General features: G+C 42.6%; 1 protein-coding gene across 2 annotated transcripts in view; it reads left to right on the top strand.

Moving 5' to 3' along the window:
- The first annotated feature begins 6257 nt into the window (after positions 1 to 6257).
- The window catches only part of MAP3K20 (mitogen-activated protein kinase kinase kinase 20), a 92238-nt gene continuing 78149 nt past the window's right edge, over positions 6258 to 20346 (top strand). For both annotated transcript variants that reach the window (XM_058809964.1, XM_058809965.1), the window contains exons 1-2: positions 6258 to 6370; positions 12992 to 13181. In XM_058809964.1, the coding sequence (XP_058665947.1) occupies positions 13023 to 13181 (159 nt within the window). In that variant the 5' untranslated portion in view covers positions 6258 to 6370; positions 12992 to 13022. The remainder of the gene's footprint in view (positions 6371 to 12991; positions 13182 to 20346) is intronic.

Raw genomic sequence — 20346 nt, 5'->3', positions numbered from 1 at the left:
TATTTCTGCACAGGACTACTGTCGGCAGCATTGTGGATGTTCTCAGATAACAGAGAGACTGTTTTGCCTTGGGTTTTCTTTAGATGTCCTCCTTCTCTGTAGGACTGACCCTTGAGGGCTGCAGTACTGGCAGGTTGCTGTCTAGTGTCTGTTTGAAATACAACATTTCCTTCCATTTGTAATTCCTGCCCTAGTGTTTCTCCTGTTCCTCTTGTCTGGCATGTAACTCCTTTGTGGTGCTCCTGATCAGTCAGCACTGTTGCCAGAAACTAGTTACAGGTTTACAGGGATTTTTGTTTCCTTCCTGTCATAACCAGAAACTGTTAATAGTGTGTTTGTGTTTTGGGGGAGTTGATTACCTTTATTTGGAATCACAGGAAAAGGGAGTGAGATGATACAGCTAAACAGATTTATCTACAGCAATGGCTTTTCTGAGGCAGTCTAATATTATGGACAATTTCTAGTCTTATTTAATCTCTAAATACAAAGAGAAAAAATATGAGCTCTCCAATAGACAGATTTGTTTCTAATTAATGTCCAATGGAATATGTAAGTAGCAAAAAAATGTAAGCTACTGTACACTACAGTACATCATTAAAAGGAGTTAATATTTTCTTTGTAATTCAAACCAATTCTCTGCCAATGGTGGCCAAAATTTTCATTATTCCAGTACCTGCATTTACCTTAGAAGAAAGGTAAATGATTTGGTAATAATTGGTTTTAATAAGGAAAATATGATAATATGCTTTAAATCATTAGTTGAAAGTTCTGTGTTGTTATCTTCCCTTGGTGGTCCCCAGAGGTGGTGGAATTGTGCCTGCCTCTCCCCAAACTCTCTGTAACTGAGCAATCTATTGGGAAAAAATTTAGAGAGAAATGAAGGGATTGTTGCTTCAGTGGAGCTTGGAGTGATGTGGATTAGAAAACACAAATGGGCACAGCTTCAATAAATTTAGTACAGTTCTAAAATAAAGAAAACATGTTAAACTGTATTACATTTTAGAGAAAAAATCTGCCAAAATTAGAACAACAAATTAAGTCCATTGGACCAGAAAATTTAATATAAGAAGGAGTATGAGCTATATATATATATATATATATACAATTAAAAGTATGTCATGAGCAGAATGCTAGTGAGTGGATTACAGCTGAGTATAATGATCAGCTAAAAATTGTGGTGCCAGAAAAAGATAAGAAAATCACTTCTTTAAAACAATCGAGAATTGGATTTCTTGTTAATATTTTGCCATCTCATAGCTATCTCATTACTAATTATATTTACATTTTTGTAGAAGTTACATGTTCTTTTTACACTGAACACATGCCTGATCAAAGACAATGTACAAGTTGTAACATGCCAGTTCTGAAAACCATTGTGCAAAAAGCAGGTACTTGATCCACACCCTTTGCACATATTCACATATTCAAATACATATTCTGCCACATGTCTCTGTTTAATCTTTCTGGTCTATGTTAAATAACTGTGTGCTTAGTACTTTTACAATTAATTGATATTTAATAGTATATTTATAATTTCATGTTAAATACACCATATAGGCACTTTCATAAAATCCTTATTTAAAAATTAAGGAAAAAAAACCCAAAAGGTAAGAAAGCAACAACTAAGATGGGTCTCATAGATGGATGATGGTTGCTCTTTTTTAATTTCCCATGAAGGACAAGAAGAAGCCATTTCCCACAGGACACCAAAGACTGGGCTGCTGAAGCAAACAGGAATCACGGTCTCGGCTGTGCGAGCATGGGGACTGCATGTAGCATCATGCTGGTGTCTGTGGGTGTACACTCACTGCCTCATGTACACCAGCAATGGCAAGACTGCCTCTGAGCCAATTCCAAAGACAATTCCTTAGATTTTTCCACTTGCTATCACCCAGAAAGTAAAAAGGTAGCTTATTTTGGCTTGCAGGTGTCATGCAAGTTGTCTTTTGGCATGCAAGTTGTCTTTGAAACCAATGAAACCAATCCTGCTAGTTACGTTTTTGGGTGTAACTGCAGAGGTGTGTGATTGCAGCATGTGTAGACATACCTGCACGTATTTCAGTGTGGAAAGCAAGCAAAAATAATGTAGAGAGGGCTTTCAGGTGAGCCATTTTTCAGCTCTTCCAGATCCATCACAAACCTGATGGAACAAATGGCATAAACCTAGTGACACCATGTAGTTACAGCTAACATTGCTCAAACCAGCTAGATTAACACTAGCACACACTAGTGCTACATGTTCTACAGCAGGGTGTACAACCTTCCCAGTATATCCCAGGCATGACTTCCACCATGTTTTCCAGCCAATTTTTTAAGCTAGAAATGGAAGCAAGCCATAGCAACCAAAGAAGCGGTCGTGCTTCAAAGAAACTTCTGTGTTAAGCCTGAGATGAACTCTGGGCCAGTCTTGAAGGAGAATTGAAAAATACAGAGCAGGTGTCCACCTCCAAATTATCTGTGTCTAGAGTTTCACATACATTTTAAACTGGCATGAACCACTACACTGCTAAATAAGGACTTCCAGGCTCCATCCCCTCTCAGCTGCATTTATCAGCCCTTGCTCCTTTCCTGCCTTTGTGCTGGCACAAGTCTTTGTGCAATTGCCTGATGACCTGCATTCTGCTCTGAGTGAAAACTGATTTGTTTTCTCTGCAGTAGCTTCTCCTGCACAGCCCAACTCCCTGTGCAGCCATGCAAACACCATGCTGGCAGAAGGTGAGGTGGGCAGCACAGCAGCAGGAACAGGGCTCAACAGGCAGGGCAGGGCTGTGCCTTGTGCTTTTGGCAGGCAGGATGATTTAAATCACCTGGACATATGCATGACACTGTATTTTCCGTGTTGAAATGTGGTAAGACATCATTACACAACCACATCTCTTTACACAATGAGATGTAAAGAGACAATTCATATGAATCTTTTCAACTCTAAAAGTTGCTAGAACTGCCTTTATCCTTTGCCAATTTTTGTGGCTTTACAATAACTTTTGTTTGCTTTTAAATATTTTCTTTTACTGCCTGTCCCATATCAATTGAAGAAGCCTAAGATTAGGATTGAGTTCTCCAGACGTAACTTTTGAGTTTCTCTGTTTGAGTTTGCTGCCTCAGAAAAGAGGGAAAACATAGCACCAATGTGTTGGCTCACTGTTCTGTACAGTAAGCCAATACACTTAAGAAATTGCCATTACACTGGTTTCTGATCTTTTCCAGCTATTTTTAATTTAATTTTCCTGACGACGGAAAAACAACTTGAAAATATCCAGTCTCACTAGCCAGAGGGGAGAAAGAGTACAAGCCCAAAATGCATGCTCGAAACCTTGTTGTAATAGTTTCAGCTTCACCACTGGGGCTGGACAGTCCTTGTGCAGACTTTGCTTTCTCTTACTTGTCCTCTACTAGAGCAGGTGCAATTACGGGATTTAAAAAAGTGCCATGTTAACACATTGCCTGGTGCAGACTCTGCACTCCTACTCTTGAAGTAGGAAATATTAACCACCCCCTCATTTCTCATGTGCTACCAGAATAGTTTATTTAGGCCCTGCAACCAGGGCTTAAATTCAGATATGATAAATCCCTGCTCTACAGATACGCAGCCATGGAAAAAATGCCCAGACAAAGCACAGTAGGCAAGAGACCTCTGAATGCATGTGCTCAAGGAAAATGCCTATGAAACAGGTGATTTAACATTCAAAGAGATTTTTTAATCATTTGACTAATTGGCAATTTCCTCTGGCAGGAAGGACAAACACTTCAGTTACAGCATTTAAAAGACTAAGTATGTGGTACCTCTTCTCCTCCAGAGCTTATTCATGTGACTTGTGTTTGATATTTGTGTGTTCCTTTAAAATGTGGCACCTTTGACTGGAGGCTTCTCCAGGCTCATTACATATCAGTTCATAAGAATGTACAAGCGCTCTCAGATCAGACAAGAAGTGTCTGAAACTGCAGTGTCCAGGGGAAGCCAAAGCATGCTGACCTCCCTCACTGCTTGTCCTGCCAATATTGAACCTATCAGGCAGGCAAAGGGGGGTCACAAGGGCCTGCTTTTTGATTTTCTTACTGTCTTTACATTACTTTACTTAGCGCTTTCTGCACTGAGTGCTTAAGGTCTTGCTGAACTTTACTCCTACTTTTATAGTTCAGTGAAATGTTTTATTTTAAGCACAGAAAGTATTAGTACTTCTAACAGATATTAGTATTAGCTGTGCTGAACTAATACAACATGGGGGGAAACCTCTGATATCCATTAAATAATTATATTTCATTAATCAGTAAAGTGTTCTTCCATGATTCACCTTGATACCATACATCTTTGAGATGTACAATAAATGGATATGGTTCAGTGGGATGCTGCACAGCTCTGTGAATCATGCAACACAACTGGTTTTATATGGCAGTTCTACACATGCATTTAACAACAGTAAAATATGAGAGACAGCAAGGAGCTGCAATTCTCCAAAGAATATAAAATCTCAATGTACAGTCAGCAGCAGATGACCTGGGGAGTTCAGAGTAAAGCAGTGCTAGGCACTGAGCCTTGCACGATAAATGGTATCATACAGAAGATGTGCTGTCCCAGCCACGCCATGTTCTTACCTCAACAGAAAAATTGTTTGCTCCCCAAGTCTTTTGAGTCTCATCCTTTAAGTGTGACAAACAGTAATAAGATGGTTCTATTTGCAAAAAGTTTTCTGCAACAGCAGAATACCTCAATGCCATTAAAATGTTTGGATAAGAAGCGGTCTGTATGGCTGTTTCATTTCTGACCAGGGCAGCCAGGCAGTATGTATGAGGGATTGGGGGGGGTGGCTACAATTGCAAGTCAAGTCCTCCTCTTCTTCTATACTCCTGAAAGGAGGACTGGCTGTAGGAGCAAACCTGCTGCCTTCCTATTCCTTGGAACCTCCAAATCCTCACCCACAGCATCATGGTAATCCCAAGTGACACCCAGGACTTAAATATGCTGCTTCTTGGGAAAACACCATCTCAGCCCCCATGGCACAAGAAAATGTGCGGGGGGTTTTTTGTTACCTTCATCTGGTCATTTTGGTAAAAAATTTAGCCATACTACTTGTCACGGAAGCAGGAACCCTGGAAGGAAAAGCTTGTGCTTCCAAAGCTGTGGCCATGGCAATGCAATCCCATGCCTGGGCTCCCTCCACCTGCAGTGGTTGGGCTGCACCTGTCCAGTGGAAACACTCGAGAGAACAGGCCCTGCTCAGTCCAGAGGCTCTTCCCAAGTTTGGCACAGCAGACCAGCAAGCCAAAAGCCACTCTGCCAGATGCTGACCTCCCTGGGCAATACAAGGCAGGAGAACCAACCCTGTCCTGGGGTACATCAAGGCAGAGCATCGGCAGCCAGGCAAGGGACATGATTGTCCTGCTCTGCTCAGCACTTGTGCAGCCTCACCTCGAGTTCTGGGGGCAGTTTTGGGCACCACAATATGAGAAAGATATAAAGCTCTTAGAGGGTGTCCAAAGTAAGCCAACAGCGATGGTGAAGGGCCTTGAGGGGAAGCTGTGTGAGGAGAGGCTGAAGGCACTGGGTCTGTTCGTCCTGGAGAGACTGAGAGGAGACCTCATTGAAGATACAACTTCCTCATGAGGGGAAGCAGAGGGACAGACACTCACCACTCTGTGGTGACCAGTGACAGGACCCAAGGGAATGGCCTGAGGTTGTGTCAGGAAAGATTTACATTGGATATTATTAAAAGGCTCTTCACATAGTGTGGGGTTGGGCACTGGAACAGGCTCCTCAGGGAAGTGGTCACAGCACCAAGCCTGACAGAGTCCAACAAGCGTTTGGACACTACTCTCAGGCACATGGTGTGGTTCTTGGGGCTGTCCTGTCCAAGGCGAGGAGTGGGACTTCATGGTCTTTGTGGGTCCCTTCCAACTTAGTATAGCCTGCGATTGTGTGATTCTGAGAAGCTGACGCTCCGTCCCGCTCGCCTCACGCCAGCCCCACCACAGCGCTCACGGTGTGGGTGAGGGTGCGCAGGCCGTGAGGGGCCGTACGACAACGCTCCTGTCCCAGGCCGGGGGGGCCACGCTGGCCTCCGCCCGCCGACCCCGCAGCCCGAGGGGCCGGCACCGCCCGCCGTGCCCCCGCACCGCGCCCCCTACAGGCAGGGCACCGCGCCGCCCGGACCCCCGAGCTGGCGGCGGCCGCGCCTCCCCGCGGGGCCCGGCGCGGAGCGCGGGGTGGCGCCGCTGCGAGGCGGTGCGGGGGCGGCGGCGGCTTCGGCTCCCGGCACCAACCGGAAGCGCGGGGGACGGAGCGGGAGACGCGGTCGCGCCGGTTGTAGCCTGCCTCGCCGGCTCCGGGATCGGCGCCGCTCGGGTCCCGCCAGCCCGGAGCCCCTCGGGAAAGGTGAGGACGGCGAAGCGCCCCCCGCGGAGGCAGCGCTTGGGGCGGCGGCGCGGTGGGCGCGCATTCGGCTGGGCGGAGGGAGGCGGCGGGCAGCGGGCCGGGCCATGGGTGTCCCCTCCGGGTTTGACGTTCCCCATGCTGAAGCAACTTCAGAAGCCCTGTGAAGGGAGGCGGCTGGCCGGGCACACGACCTGACCTTGCTTCGCCTTGGTCTCGCCGCGCCGGCCGAACGCCCCCGTGGTCGGCGGCGCCCACGCTTGGCCGCGCAGTGGGACGGGGGTCGGGAGATGAGCCGTGCCCCGCCGGGAGGGCAGGACAGGGCAGAGCGCAGCGGTGGCCGGGCAGCACGGCCCCGCGCGAGAAAGGCGCCGCCGGCCGCCCCTGAGCACGGGCAGCGGGACACGGGCAGCCGGCGTCCGGCGCTGCGCTTGGCCACCCCTGCGCTCCTTAGAATGTCTTTCAAATGCGGCGCACCTGCTGCATTTTGCTGTTGTTTTGGGCTTAAAATCCGTCGGGTTGGGATTTTATTCCCTCCGTTTTCCTTCTTTTTTTAAAGTAAGCTGTCGTTGTTTGGTTTTGCTGTGTTTGCTTAGGTTAGCTTGTTTCCAGTAGTATGGTCTTTTATTAAGCTCGCGTGTGTGAGCTATCTATTACCCTGTATCCAGCATGCTCTGCTGGGAGTTTTAGCGACAGAGCCATCGGGAAAGCCATGGATCATTACTTTTTCTAAGTTCCAGAAGCAGAAATAATTTGAAAGCACTGGATTAACTGGGTCACTGCCCGAAAACATCATAGCTTTCTGCAGGAGGCATGTGGTTAGATGTTTTCAGGACTTTGTCCTGGAATTGTAAGTCCTCTGAAACAGACTTATTTTATCTATCCGTAATGTGCTTTGCATACCGGTGGCATTGTGTTAATAATGGTAACCCTGGAGAACCTGGCTCACTGTGAGGGGAAGACAGGAACATGGACAAAAGTGAGGCCCAGGTCCTGCAGTCTGGCCTGTGCCAGGACCAAGCGGCACGTTCGGCCTGGGTGCAGCCTTAGCTGCCTTGTCTTTATTGAGAGCTGTTGTGTGTGTACTACTGGCAGCATCACTTACAAGGTATAGTGTAAGTGAAGTGACCACTTTAGGGGTTTTCTGAGAGAAAATGTTTTTTATTCAGTGTGAAGTCTTTATAGCCTTCAGTCTCTGCCGCGGACACAGCTTGGCTTTTAAGTGATTCTTTTCCTCAGTACTCAAACTGTTTAGGTGGAGTTGAGCCTTTTTTTTTGTTGCAATGGTTACATAAATTAAAACAAAATTAGAAATGTTATTAATGGAAGTTAAGCAGAATTCTTAGGTTCTGACAAAGGACAGGCTCAAATGTTGTTGAGTCTGTAACTAAGGTAGGTAGAGCCATGCCTCCAGTCTCACCATCTGCAGGACTGCTACTCAGTCTGATTAAGAAAGTTTAGGAGTTGAAGGGGTTGTTGGCTTTATTTTAAGTCATTGGGAGATTAGAAGATTACAATATATTTAATTTGGATTTGTGCTTGGAGTTTGTTTACATCTTATCGATCAACACTTCATGATATGATTAAGGGTTTTTTTTATTTATAAAAACTTTTTTTCTGCAGCATGTTTTGTAGCTCAATGTCACTAACTCCTTTTATGTTTTCCATTTGTACAAGACAGTGGTTAACCATGTTTTGGTGTTTGAGAGTGGGGTTTTTTTGTTGGACACTTTAATTTTTTTTTTAATATATATTTTTTAGACTGTATAAATATACTGCTGAAAAAATCCAGGTTGGTATGCTCAAGGACTGCAGGCCTTGTTGGATACAAAGGATGGTTTGGCTCTAAAAATGGATGGTCAAAGATCCTGAAAGCAAATGAGCTGTTTTGCCAAATAAGGAAACTTGGCACATTCAGCTGTGTATTTTAAGATAGCACAAGTGTGGTGTGCTACTACTTTATTGGCAATATGTTGGCAGTGTGCCTTCTTGTAAGAAGCACTGAATCCTACTTTGTGGAACCACACAGTAAAGCGAGGGGCAGGGAGTTGCATGGTTGTTTCCCATAATAAATTACAAAGGCTGTTCCTGCAGTAATTGAATACTTGAGCAGCGTCAGGTGCACGTGCAAGATGAGAGATGCAATTTTCGTTTTGCAGCCACGCACTAAACAAAGTATGAGTTGCAGTTACTGTGCAATTTGTAAATTATTTCCCCTCTCCTAAGTCCCTCAAGTGGAAGCTGTCTGTACTCTGGGAGCAGTAGCTGAATGACAAACAGAAGGGTCTTCTGTTTTGTATGTGGAATAAAGCAGTGTTGGGCATGGCAGCACTTCCCCTACATTGCAGTTTGTAGGGAGCTGGGAGGTGGAAGTGAATGTGCTGAGTTCTTCCAGTGTTGCTGTGCCAAGATGCAGGGCAGCCTGCAGCAGGGTCCTGTGTGCCTGTGTTCCCTCACCTTGGGGGGATCTAGAGGAAGCAGCAAATGTGAGACTTTTGCAGGGCCAGGACCCTCACATGGGTTAATCCCCTTAAGTGCTGTAATCACAAGAAGCTAGTGATGGTGGATGGTTTCCTACACCTGCATTGCTGGTGTACTGAACTGAGCTTGGGGTGACATGATGTGGTGACTTGGCTTGCTGCGAAGTGACTCTGTATAATAGTCCTGACATGTTGCATATTATTGTTAAATAATAATTTCAAATGTTAAACACTGCCAAATGCAACTCAGATCTCTTACTTCTTGGTATGAAATGAAGAGCTTCCAACAGCATGCTCAAATATAAATGACTATGTGGAAAACAAAGAGCCAGAAGAAGATCTTGCAGATGTTGCTGCAAGATTACAAGCTCATGCTAACTGCTAGAAATAAAACAGAAAAAGACGAAAATTCTTTTACCCCCAGGAAGATCCCATAGGAATAATTGAAATAACCAGCAGTTTAATTATTTCCTGAAATACCTGTCATTGACTGTTTCTGAATTGTCATGTTTTCATTTGATTGAGAGCAGCAGCGAAGTCAGTCAATGCAGTGTCTCCCTGCTGCACAGTGATGGCACTTCCACACCCCAAACCGTGAGTGGGGAAGGAGGCTGCGGGTGCCAAACCCTCCTGAGCTGTGTGCAGGGAGTTGCTGCAAGGCCCCAGGCCTGGAGGCTGTGTTCCAGCAAGCTCCTCTCCTGTCTGCAGAAGTGTAAGATGCAAAAAAGTGCATTGTTGGAATGCTGTGCTTGTTTCAGATGCAAGTGGAAAATTACAGAGTTTAATGAAATACCTGATTTTTTTTTTCTTTTAACCAGTTTTATAAACTCAGATTGTTAAATATATTTAAAACAGGATGACCAGCTAATAACTGTGTGTGGATTTGTCACATACAATTTTCAACCTAAACAGTTGTTTTCTCAAACATAACATAGAGATTGATCTTTCTAATTGAGGATTACCTACCTTGAATCCAAAACCGTGGAGTAATGTTTCAACAGGCCTGTTGTCTCATCTAGAAAAAGAAAACGAATGCAGCCTGGTTTTAATTACAGATCTCTAAATAAAGAGTGTCTCTTGTAAATCTCCTGTACTTTCTCTGGAAAAAAAGCATCTGGAACAACCTGATGCCAACCAATGAATCATTCTTTAAATAACATTAACTTACTGTATGCTGGTGCCCTATAGTGTCTTTACAACTACCGAAAAAGAGATTGTGGTCAGGCAGGGGTGAGCCCCTTCTCCCTGACAGCCAGTGACAGGACAGGAAGACATGGTCTTAAGATGTATCAGGGGAGGTTTAGGCTGGACATGAGGAGAAATTTCTTCACAGCAAGGCTGATTAAACATTGGAATGGGCTGCCCAGGGAGGTGGTGGAGTCTGTGTCCCTGGAGGTGTTTAAGGAAAGACTGGATGTAGCACTCAGTGCCATGGTCTAGTTGAGATGAGAGTATTCAGTCATAGATTGGACTCACTATCTCAGGCCTTGCCACCTGATTCATTGTGTGATCCTGTGATCTGCAGTTGGTTTGTTGCTGTAGGTAAATTTGAAACTGAAGTGTTTAAAGAATGAATGGTAGCTTCTGCAAGTGCTTGTGTGTCAGGCACTGCATTGTGAGTGCATGGAAATTGAGATAAAGTTTAAAGCAGTAAGGAGGACCCATCAGAAAAGTACTTATTTGTATTTGTCAGATGTCTGGTGTGCATGTTATTCTCTGCTAGTGTAATTTTCAGAAATCAAATAATTTACTAGTTTGTACAGTTGATTTGGTGGTTCTGGATGAACAATAATGTTAAATAATTTGACAGCTCTTCAAAGCTATTGAATTCAGCTAGTGAAGCCCAGAAATTTCTTTCCTGGGGTGTGTTTTTCTTTTCACTTGGTTTCCTTTTCCTTCTGCCATCCCAAATAAAATGATCTTTTTTCAGCTGTTCCCACCTTCCTGTTAAATGTATGGTCTAGTCAGTGCATATGCTTTTGCCTGTGAGTAACATCACTCTTCTAGCTAATTCTGTTGTCAGTAAGGAAATTGTTCACTCGAGTGATCACACAGTGATTACCTGTGTGCATAAATATGTGCAGGGCTGTGGCCTTAAATTGCGAGGTTTTTGAGTTGGGAAGTCAATCTGGTTTATTTGTCTGTAAAGTGTCCCTTATGCTTGAGACACCATGTACAGAGCATGAACTCGGAGAAACTGCTGGAGTAAATAATGCAAATGAACTTCTGTTTCTGAAGATCTGCTAATTAAGCAGCAATGGCAAGGAGCAAAACACTGAAACTTCTCTTGGTTTGTAGGATTGACCAATTTCCTTTGAGCTTTCTCTAAAGAAAACGTGTGCAGGCTGTGCAGAAGATGACTATGGGATGACAGGAAATTACAACAGCAACAAGGTTGAAACAAGAACAGAAGGTCAGCAGGACAGTTCAGGCACTTGTATTAGGGAAGAGGCTGCAGAGCATTGGAAGAAGAGACTTTATTTCATATCCTGGTGGTAACCCCTGCTCTGACTTGCAACTCTGGGGAGAGAGCATTCATGTTCCCTCTTCGGGAGCTCTGCAGGCTGGCTGTCAGTGAAAGGCCTGAAGCTGGCTCCTTGCTAAAAAGCCTTCAGTACACATAGTAAAGTTGTCATAGTCTGGTCACCATTTATCTTTATGGGTGGTCAAGAGGTATAAAATGAAGCAGGCAGTTTCAGAGAAGGCTCTGTTATGTTGTGTGTAGAAAAGTGTTGATATCATCATCTCTCATTTGGAAAATAGCTGCAATCAAATAGTGCCAGAAATTCCTGATCTAATGATATCTTAAAATTTTAATCAGAATAGCTACACAATCAGGAGAGACAGGGGACAAATAATGCCTTTGTATTTGTTACAGAAGGGACTGGCATAAAGAGATTGTGGCAGTCAGCAGTACAAGGAGTTAACACACTTGTGTTTTAACAGCACATAACGTTTTATCTCAAAAAGCCCTATGGAATGGAAGCTCCCAGAAGACATAATATATTTTGATACTGTAATTTACCAGTGAAATTGGATGTGTTGTTTTCACCATCAACCCAAAATCTCTGGTTCTTTTTTTGTTTGTTTTATTAAAACTAATCTCTCATTTTATGCTGATAAATTTACTGTCATTAATTGCAAGTATAGTAACTTGCTGGTAATTAAACCTACTTTGTCTAGGCTGGTGCATCTGAACTGAACCCGCCACAGACTTGCAGATGATTCTGGAGTATGCCGTGTCCTGCAGTCCCACTAAAGACCTGAGCTTTCTGATCTTATATCATTAAAAAAAGAAATCTAAAATTAGTCATTGTTCATGCATTTAGGTGATAATGTTTCTTGAAATTCGCTACAGCCATAAGCTTTATCACCATGAAATCTCCGAGGAGGACATTCTGTTCCTCCGTCAGCAGATTTGGGATCATCTCCTGAAACTGCCAACACCAGTCTTGGCACAGGCTGCAGAATTTCACGTATTGTAACCCAGATGAATTACCCTGTACTTGCGCTTTGTTGCAACGTGCAAACAGATCTGAGTCACTCAGGAAGAGAGATTTACCATGGCCAGGTTTTTCCACATCCTTGCACCAAGTGCTCCGGCCTGGCCCAGGGCGCACGGTGTGTGCCGAGGTGCCGCTGCTCGCTGTCCGGCCGGGCTGCCCCGTGCCTGTGCCCGTGCGTGTGCCCGTGCTTGTCCCTGTGTCCGTGCCCGTGCTTGTCCCTGTCCCTGTGCCCGTGCCCGTGCCCGTGCTCGGCCATCGCGGCCGCAGGCCGGCGTGCCCGGCGTGCCGGAGCGGGCAGGCGGCCGGGAGCCGGGAGCACGCTTCCTGTCTGTCCGCGGGGAAGGCAGCCATGTGCCTGCCTTTTGCAGAGCTGCTTCCTAGGTGCTCGGGAAACGTCAGGCTTGCTCCAAGGAATACTGTTAGTTGTTTCTGTACCCCAGCTCCTCCTAATAGATTGTGCAAATTATGCAGACTTTAGCATTCCCTGTTGGAATGCATGTTCTGTCTCTTTTCTTCCTGTGGCCTGTGGATGTTACTGTAGTGTGCTTGTGATTCTGATTTTGGGGTGACTGAACATGGGTAAGAAAGTCCATAAATCCTTGGAGCAGGTGCATTAATAAAAACTTTTCTCTTCACAGGTTTTGCTGTGGTATATTTTGTCATTATGAGATGTCGTCTACCAGTGCTTCATTTGTGCAAATTAAATTTGATGACTTGCAGTTTTTTGAGAACTGCGGCGGAGGGAGTTTTGGGAGTGTCTACCGAGCCCGATGGATTTCTCAGGACAAGGAGGTGGCAGTAAAGAAGCTGCTCAAAATAGAAAAAGAGGTAAAAGTTTACTTTTCATTCACTTTGTCTGCTGTGCTAACAACAGAAATTCTTTTCTAGTGTTTTTAATCCTCTAGGTAGTGCAGGCAAACTACATTGAGATTTTTGTTTGTTTAATTACAAAACTCTGTAAGCAATGATGCTGCAGTAAGAACATAATGAGCAGTCCAACCCTTCACTCTTGTTGCCCACTTTTTTTGTTTTGCAATTCTCCTCTACCTGGCCCTGAGGAGAGCTTGCTGCACCTGTGGAGCTACTAATTTCCTGTTGATACTACCAGCATGTTGCTAGATAGGAAGTGTCCCTGTCATTACCTGATTCCATTTTGTCCTCTTGACGTCTGTTCTGTGGTTCACATATCTATGTTCACTACAGGCTTAGAGTTGTCTCTTCCCTGCCTGATGAAGATTTTGATCTAGGGCTCCACTAACTCCTAGTTAGTCATAGCCACATAGTCGTAGCTTGGTTTTGCAATGAGGTAGTTTTAACCCTCACTGTTCTACCAGTCTCCTTCCCTTGGGGCATCTTGTGACCTGGAAGGGCGGATGAGTCCTTGGCAATCCTGGGGGAAAAGGCAGAATTAACTAAGGGCACCTTTACCAGCTAAGGTTGGTTTGTTGTTTGTTTTTTTTTTTTTTCAAAGCTTTTTAAATTTCCCTGAAAGTCCTTTTGACCCCTCAGCTTTGTACAGTTTCAGCAGAGGTGTGGTGTATGTGGTCCTCACAGTGCTCCAGTCTGCCTGCTGGTCAGCACCAGTGATGGAGCAGTGTAGAGATGGACAGCAGAGTTACTGGGCTGTTGTTCCATCATGACTATGTGTAACTTGTATACAATCCCTCAGACTGTAGGAAGACAGTTACAAGCTGGAGAACAGCAGAGCAGTGCTAGGCATAATAGACTTAGTAAGTAATCAGACACCTAAGTTCATCCACTGTGGCAGCAGCTGAGCTGCCATGATTGTGTCATGCTTAGTGATGTAATTAGCATGTTTGGTCCTGATTAAGCATATTGCTGTCTAAAATAATGTAAAAGGATCTCAAGATTTTTCTAGGACAATGGAAGATTTATACATTCTGTCCAATGTCAGTTTGTGGTGTTCTCTTTATTTCTACTATTTGTTAATATCAAAAGAGAAACGAAAAGTAAAATTTGAGTTATGCAGTATCAGTAATGTGCTCCTTAAAAATAACCTGGCTGGCAGATCTCAGTCAGGGTCAGTGAAATACCTTTATTGAACATGTGTGTTTCTGAAGGAGTTACACCTGCATGTGTGCTAGACCTGTTGTTCTGAACTTAAAACATTTTTTGAAAGTAAATTTAAGAACAATATTACTATGTTTTGTGATGGCATAAAACTTAATGGAATGGGAAAGGATGGAGGAAGAAAAATCCTGTGTATTACTTGACACAGTTGGACCATTCAGCAGAAATACATTTTTTTAAGACAGTGCAACACAAAGTTCAGCTTGGAGTAGCAAGAGACACAGGTTGTATAGTAGGAAAAAAACCCATATGCCAGAAAGAGCTTATTATAGTGTAAGGATTTATTTAGGGATTAATGAAGACTTGCAGCTCAGTAAGAGCTCATATCATGGTGCAGTTAGGCAAATTTGGTTAATTGTTTGGCATATGCAAATCAGGGTAAAGTAATTTGTAACAACCAGGTGTGCTTTATCTTGTTATGTAGCACTGGGAAAACTGTTGTTAGGACTGTTGTTAGGCATATGTGGTTCTGTTCTGTTTAAAAGAGTGTCAATGAACTGTAAGAGCTGCCCAAGGGAATCTGCAAAACACCAAGTGCAAAGTTGGTGAATGTGGGGGTATCAAGAGGGGTGAGTATCATCCATCAGGATGAGTTGACAGAAGGGGAGCAAGTGCCTTCCATCACAAATTTTTTTATTTTTCTTTGGACTGGTTATAATTTGCAACTTAAACTAAATCAGACAGGTTATGGGAACATTGGTATGGGCACTTTCTCTTGAAAGTTGTCTGTAAAGGCAGTGGAGAGGCAAGTGGTGATGCCTTAAATAACTCTGACAAGCTTTGGCAGAACTTTTCTGTCAACAACCTTAGAGAATTAAAAAGTAAGAGCTTATATACAAACATTGCATTTTCATATGGAGAAAATGGTGGGATAGTTTAATCTAGTGCATAAAGTTATTGCAGGAACTAGTGCTTGGAATCTGAAGCCAGAAAAATTAGAATGGAAAGAAAATCACAAATTATCAGGCGTGAGGATGAGTAACACTTGGCACAGACTACAAATGAAAGCAGTGAAGATGGAGGATCCTTTTCATCTGTCTTCTCATCGAGATGTCTTTTTAGACAATTGTTTTTGTCAAGTTGTTGAGCTCAACACAGGAGCATTTTGCTGAAGTATAGTGGCCTGTGCTGTACCAGAGGCCAACTTGGTGGCCAAAAGGTCTTCTGACCCTAATGGCCCTCACATGTTTACATATGTAGCATCTTCATCTGTAGTGATGGCAATAATGAATGTCTGTGGCTGGACTGCACTGAAGTCATGGTGACTTAATGACTCTTCTGATATTAATACAAAAATAACTTGCTGTAACTCTTGTGTATCTGTTTTTAGTAGGTGTTTGGATGCGTTTAGTCCAGAAAACTAATTATTCTGTGCATTTGGACGGTGCTCTCAGGCACTCTTGGGGATAGTCCTGTGTGAGGCTGAGAGTCGGATTTGATCTTTGTGGGTCCCTTCTAGCTTGGCATAATCTGAGATTCTACTCTTTCTAGTTTATTTGGAAGGAAGTGTCCTTTTATCTCCATGACTGCATGTCTTGTATTTCTGTTAACTGCTGCCAATAATCCATAACAACTGATTAAAGGGAAAATATGGGAGAGTTGTGAAAAACTTGCTCAGAGGCATTTCATGCTAGCCAAGTCCAAGGGAGCAAGCCAAGTCAATAGAGCTATGGTATCATTCTGCAAATATGTTGTATCTATGTGTCATTTTATTAAACAAGCCAATCACAACCAGTAAAGATCGTGGAGGTTTTATATTAGCCCAGGGACTATCAAGTTCTAACATGTGAAGCAAAGCAAGGTTTGTTCCAGCATCGCATATTAGAATGTGTGCTTAGAAAAACTAAAAAATACTTGGAAGAGTGTTGCTTCAACAGATTGCTTTGAAACTCTTTGAAATCTGAGAAATACTTCTGCAAGGCATTCACTTTTTTATGCAGGCAGTAAAACACAACTTTATGGGAAGAGATATGTGTATATGTGAAAAAATACACCTGAACAAGTCTGGTAGGAAAAATATATATATGCTACAAAGTCTTGGTTAGAATATCGGATGTGATACTGGGCAAGAATTGTGCTGATTAAGTACAACATAGGAATGTAGCATGAGTGATTAAATAGCAGCAAAACGAAAATTAAGTTGTCATTTTACTATCTAGTACAACCACTACAGTGGTTATAGGTTTAAAGTAGGAAACAGGAGTTCCTAGTGAATTGTTTTATAGAAAATTAAGCTGTCAGCGTGATGTTTATGATGCATGTGGCAGAGTAGAAATGCCTCCTGTAGCAGGATCAGTCCTTTTGTCCTGAGTGATAATTGTGTCCACTCATTGAAGAAAATTGCACATCTACCACTCCAGAAGTTATTTAGTTTGTTATTTTTGTGAGGGATTTATATGAATTATTAGGTAAACCCATAATTTGGCTCCCACTGAAATGAATGGGAGAGACTGAGGCCAGGGGCCTTATTCTGCAAATTGCTAGCAGTTCTTTTGACTCCATTATCTTGAGCAGATAACTGCTGGATTGAAGTGTTACAAATGTTGTTTTATGCCTTGCCACGACTGCTTTTCACTGAAGAGCACTCACCTCCTTTGATTGCCCATCTTTGAAGTTTACCTGTTATTTGTCATTGCTTTTGAGGGCAATTTGTTGGCAGCTGGTTCTTCTTGGTGTGGTTCTTCACCAGGAGGTTTATTACTGCTGGAATTTCACCTGAAATTTGAATTTAATTTTAATACCACAGGTCTTTGAAAGTACTCCATGGTCCATAAGCTGTCTCCTTGCTATTGATGGGCAGCAGTATTGCTTCAGCTTTTACAACCAGAGTACTTGGGTACAAGATTTCTTGATTTCATGCAGAACATGTGTTCCTGGACTTCTTCAAAATGCTGGCAGTGGTCTGTGCAAACTGCAGGAGAGTGGTGGAAAAAAATCTAGTAAAACGTAGTTGTAATCTTACTGGGCAATACTTAAATATTTCTGGTGAACTAACAGAACTAACTTGTGAATAGAAGAAGTTAAATCGAGCAGCATTAACTATGCATGCCTTGTTCAGTCGTGTCTGTACTGCATTTGAGTTTTATGAGACTCAAAAATAAAGACATGCTTTCTCTGTTTTTGTTGCTGTATTGCCTGGAGTCTGACTGCCATGGAAGTTAATTTTATATTGTCAGGGTTTCTTGTATGTAATACGTGTGTTGTAAGCTTTAGGGGATATTTTAATGCTTTATAAAAATTTTCATATGGCATATAATGCAGCTTGTTCACTTTTTTGATTTTTATGATCCACTTCTGGAATGGGCTGTCCAGAAGGCATAGATTGGGCTTGTACCTTCTGAAGGGGATGAGTTAAGTATAATCACATGCATGTCACTGGACTTACCTCATTCATGTTTGTAGTGCTAAAAGAGAGCATGTGATAATTTTTATATGGGTCATGAGAGTAAGGACTGGCAATGATTTGCAACAGTAACAGGAGAAAAACAACAGAGTAAAAGCAAAACAAAACAAACTGAAATTGATACTTTAGCCCTGACAGGACTAAAAATAGTAGATGTTCTTTTTCTTTGTAGTTTGTAGCTGGTATGGGTGCTCTGGTGCCAGCCTAGAATGACTCTCCACACTGGGTCTTGGCTGTAAGGAAGGGAAATTTTGTTGCTCTATTAATATTTTATTAGCTCTTTCTAGGAGCTTCTACTCCCTTACCTCTCTCAGGTCTGAGTCAGCAAGTATTGAGAGTAATGAACACTGAGAGAGGACTTAGAGTGTGTGCTGTATGAAATTATTGCAGGGTGTAGGAATCTAATATATGAACTTTCCAGGGATATCTGCACCTATACTGAAAAATTGCAAAGTTCACAATAACTGATCTCATAGGAATCCATCCAGCCCCATATTCAGTGAAAGAAAAACAGAATCACAGAATCAACTAGATTAGATGAGACCTTTTAAATCATCAAATCCAGTCTGTGACCTAACACTACCTTGTCACCTAGACCGTGGCATTGACTCCACATCTGGTGTTTCCTGAAATACCTCCAGGGGTGGTGATTCCATCACCTCCATGGGTGGTGAGCTCAGTCACCCTTCCTGTGCTCAGTCACCCTTTCTGTGAAAAACTTCTTCCTGATGTCCAGCTTAAATCTTCCCTGGTGCAGTTTAAGTCTCTGTCCCTGGTGCAGTTTAAGTCTCTGTCCTCTTGTCCTGTTGCTAATTGCTGGGAGAAGAGACTGACCTTCACCTGGCTACAACCTCTTTTCAGGTTTACTGCTATGTAGTGTTAGCTGCTAAAAGGAGATAAAACTGTATTTACTATACCAGAGGAATGTCTTAAAATGTCTTAGTTTCTGTTTTACAGAGTGGTTATTTTGCAAGGTTTTCTGTTTAGGTTTTTAAAATATATTTTGGTAAAGGAATTGGCTTAGAGCACTCCCCTTGGTGCTGACTAGGGTATTCTCAAAAGGTATCAAGAGGATACTTAGCACCCTTTATAGACTGGAAGTTGTCAAAATTGCTTCAGATGCTCCAGCTGTTCTGTATTCTGTATCTTGCAGAATAAATCATTTTGGATAGGACAGACTTCTGCAATGAATCTGACTGATTCTTTATTTGCCTATTCTTGGCTTTCATTCAAGAGGTAATTTTCTGGAGGACTTTATTTTCTAAATGAATGTTATATTTCCAGGAACCCAGAAAGTCACTGCATGAGATTTTGTTAGTGGATGCTTTGGATATGACTGTGTTGTGTCATGGCATATGTGTTGCAACCAAAACATTGTCCAAACCCCATATTTGGGAGACACCAGTATAATGAAAGATGCCAGAATACAATTATTCTTGCCCAGAGCAGGCTTTAGTTTCATTTTGTCTGTTTTAAGAAACTTCATTCCTGTGTCTCTCCCTCCTAAAACAATCTTGGAAACACAGGAATCAGAGCTAGAAAGGAATTTGTCAGTATTTTGCTACATTTTATTGTAGTGGATTTTTTTACTCATGAATTTAAACATTTTTATACCTAGTTTTTCATTAAATGAGTAACAACTTGTGAGTTGCCTCATATAAATAGTGAGTATTTGTAGTACAAGTTGTGTGGTTTAGTGCTTTTTTTGACTAACTTAATTTGAGATTCTTACACTGGCTTGTATATATATGGTTTTTTAAATCAAGCCAACTTTGGGGTTAATTTGATATGGACATCAGCTTCAGTGAAACTGGTTTGTCAGGGCCCACACTGGCAGTATGTGGCTTCAAAAGTTATTTTGAATCAGTTGAGACATAATAACTGTCAGTGGTGCAGACCACTGGATTTTGTACTACAATTGTAAAGGGGCAAGTGCACGTGTCCTCTTGACTGGTGGCCAGTGTTGAACAGCTGCTACAGAAACAAATTTGATTAACAGATAAATTGCTAAGCTAAGATGCACCAGGTATGTCTGTTGCTTCCTTTTGCTTGTGTTTTGAATTGCCTTAAACTTTGTAAGGGAGAATTGAAATTACCTTGCATGTGCTGCTTGTTAGGAATATAGGTACAGCTTCCCTAGCTTGGTTGAGTCACAGGAAATTACTGTGTGCCTGACCTGGGTTAGGAATATCTCTAGGATATCTCTTGGACCCTTTTATCTCAGTTATCTCCAGTTGGTCTTCAATTTCAGTGGTTTGTTTGTTTTGGGATTGTTTTTTTCAGAAGGTGCAGTATCTGCAAGTGAACAAGATTTTATGCTGGTTTCCTATAAATTATGAATAAATGTTGTTTAGAATAAGGAGAAAATATCTGATTGTTTAGAAAACACTCTTTCTTATCCTCTTTTCTGTCCACGATGTGCAGGATATGTCCACAACATTAGAATATTATTAAACATTCTTTACTTTTGTAATTAATTTAATTCCATTGCATATTGTC

The sequence above is a fragment of the Ammospiza caudacuta genome, chromosome 8 (assembly GCF_027887145.1).
Source record: "Ammospiza caudacuta isolate bAmmCau1 chromosome 8, bAmmCau1.pri, whole genome shotgun sequence".
Lineage (NCBI taxonomy): Eukaryota > Metazoa > Chordata > Aves > Passeriformes > Passerellidae > Ammospiza > Ammospiza caudacuta.
The sequence above is the reverse complement of the archived record's forward strand: the minus strand, read 5'-3'. Positions and strand labels throughout refer to the sequence as shown.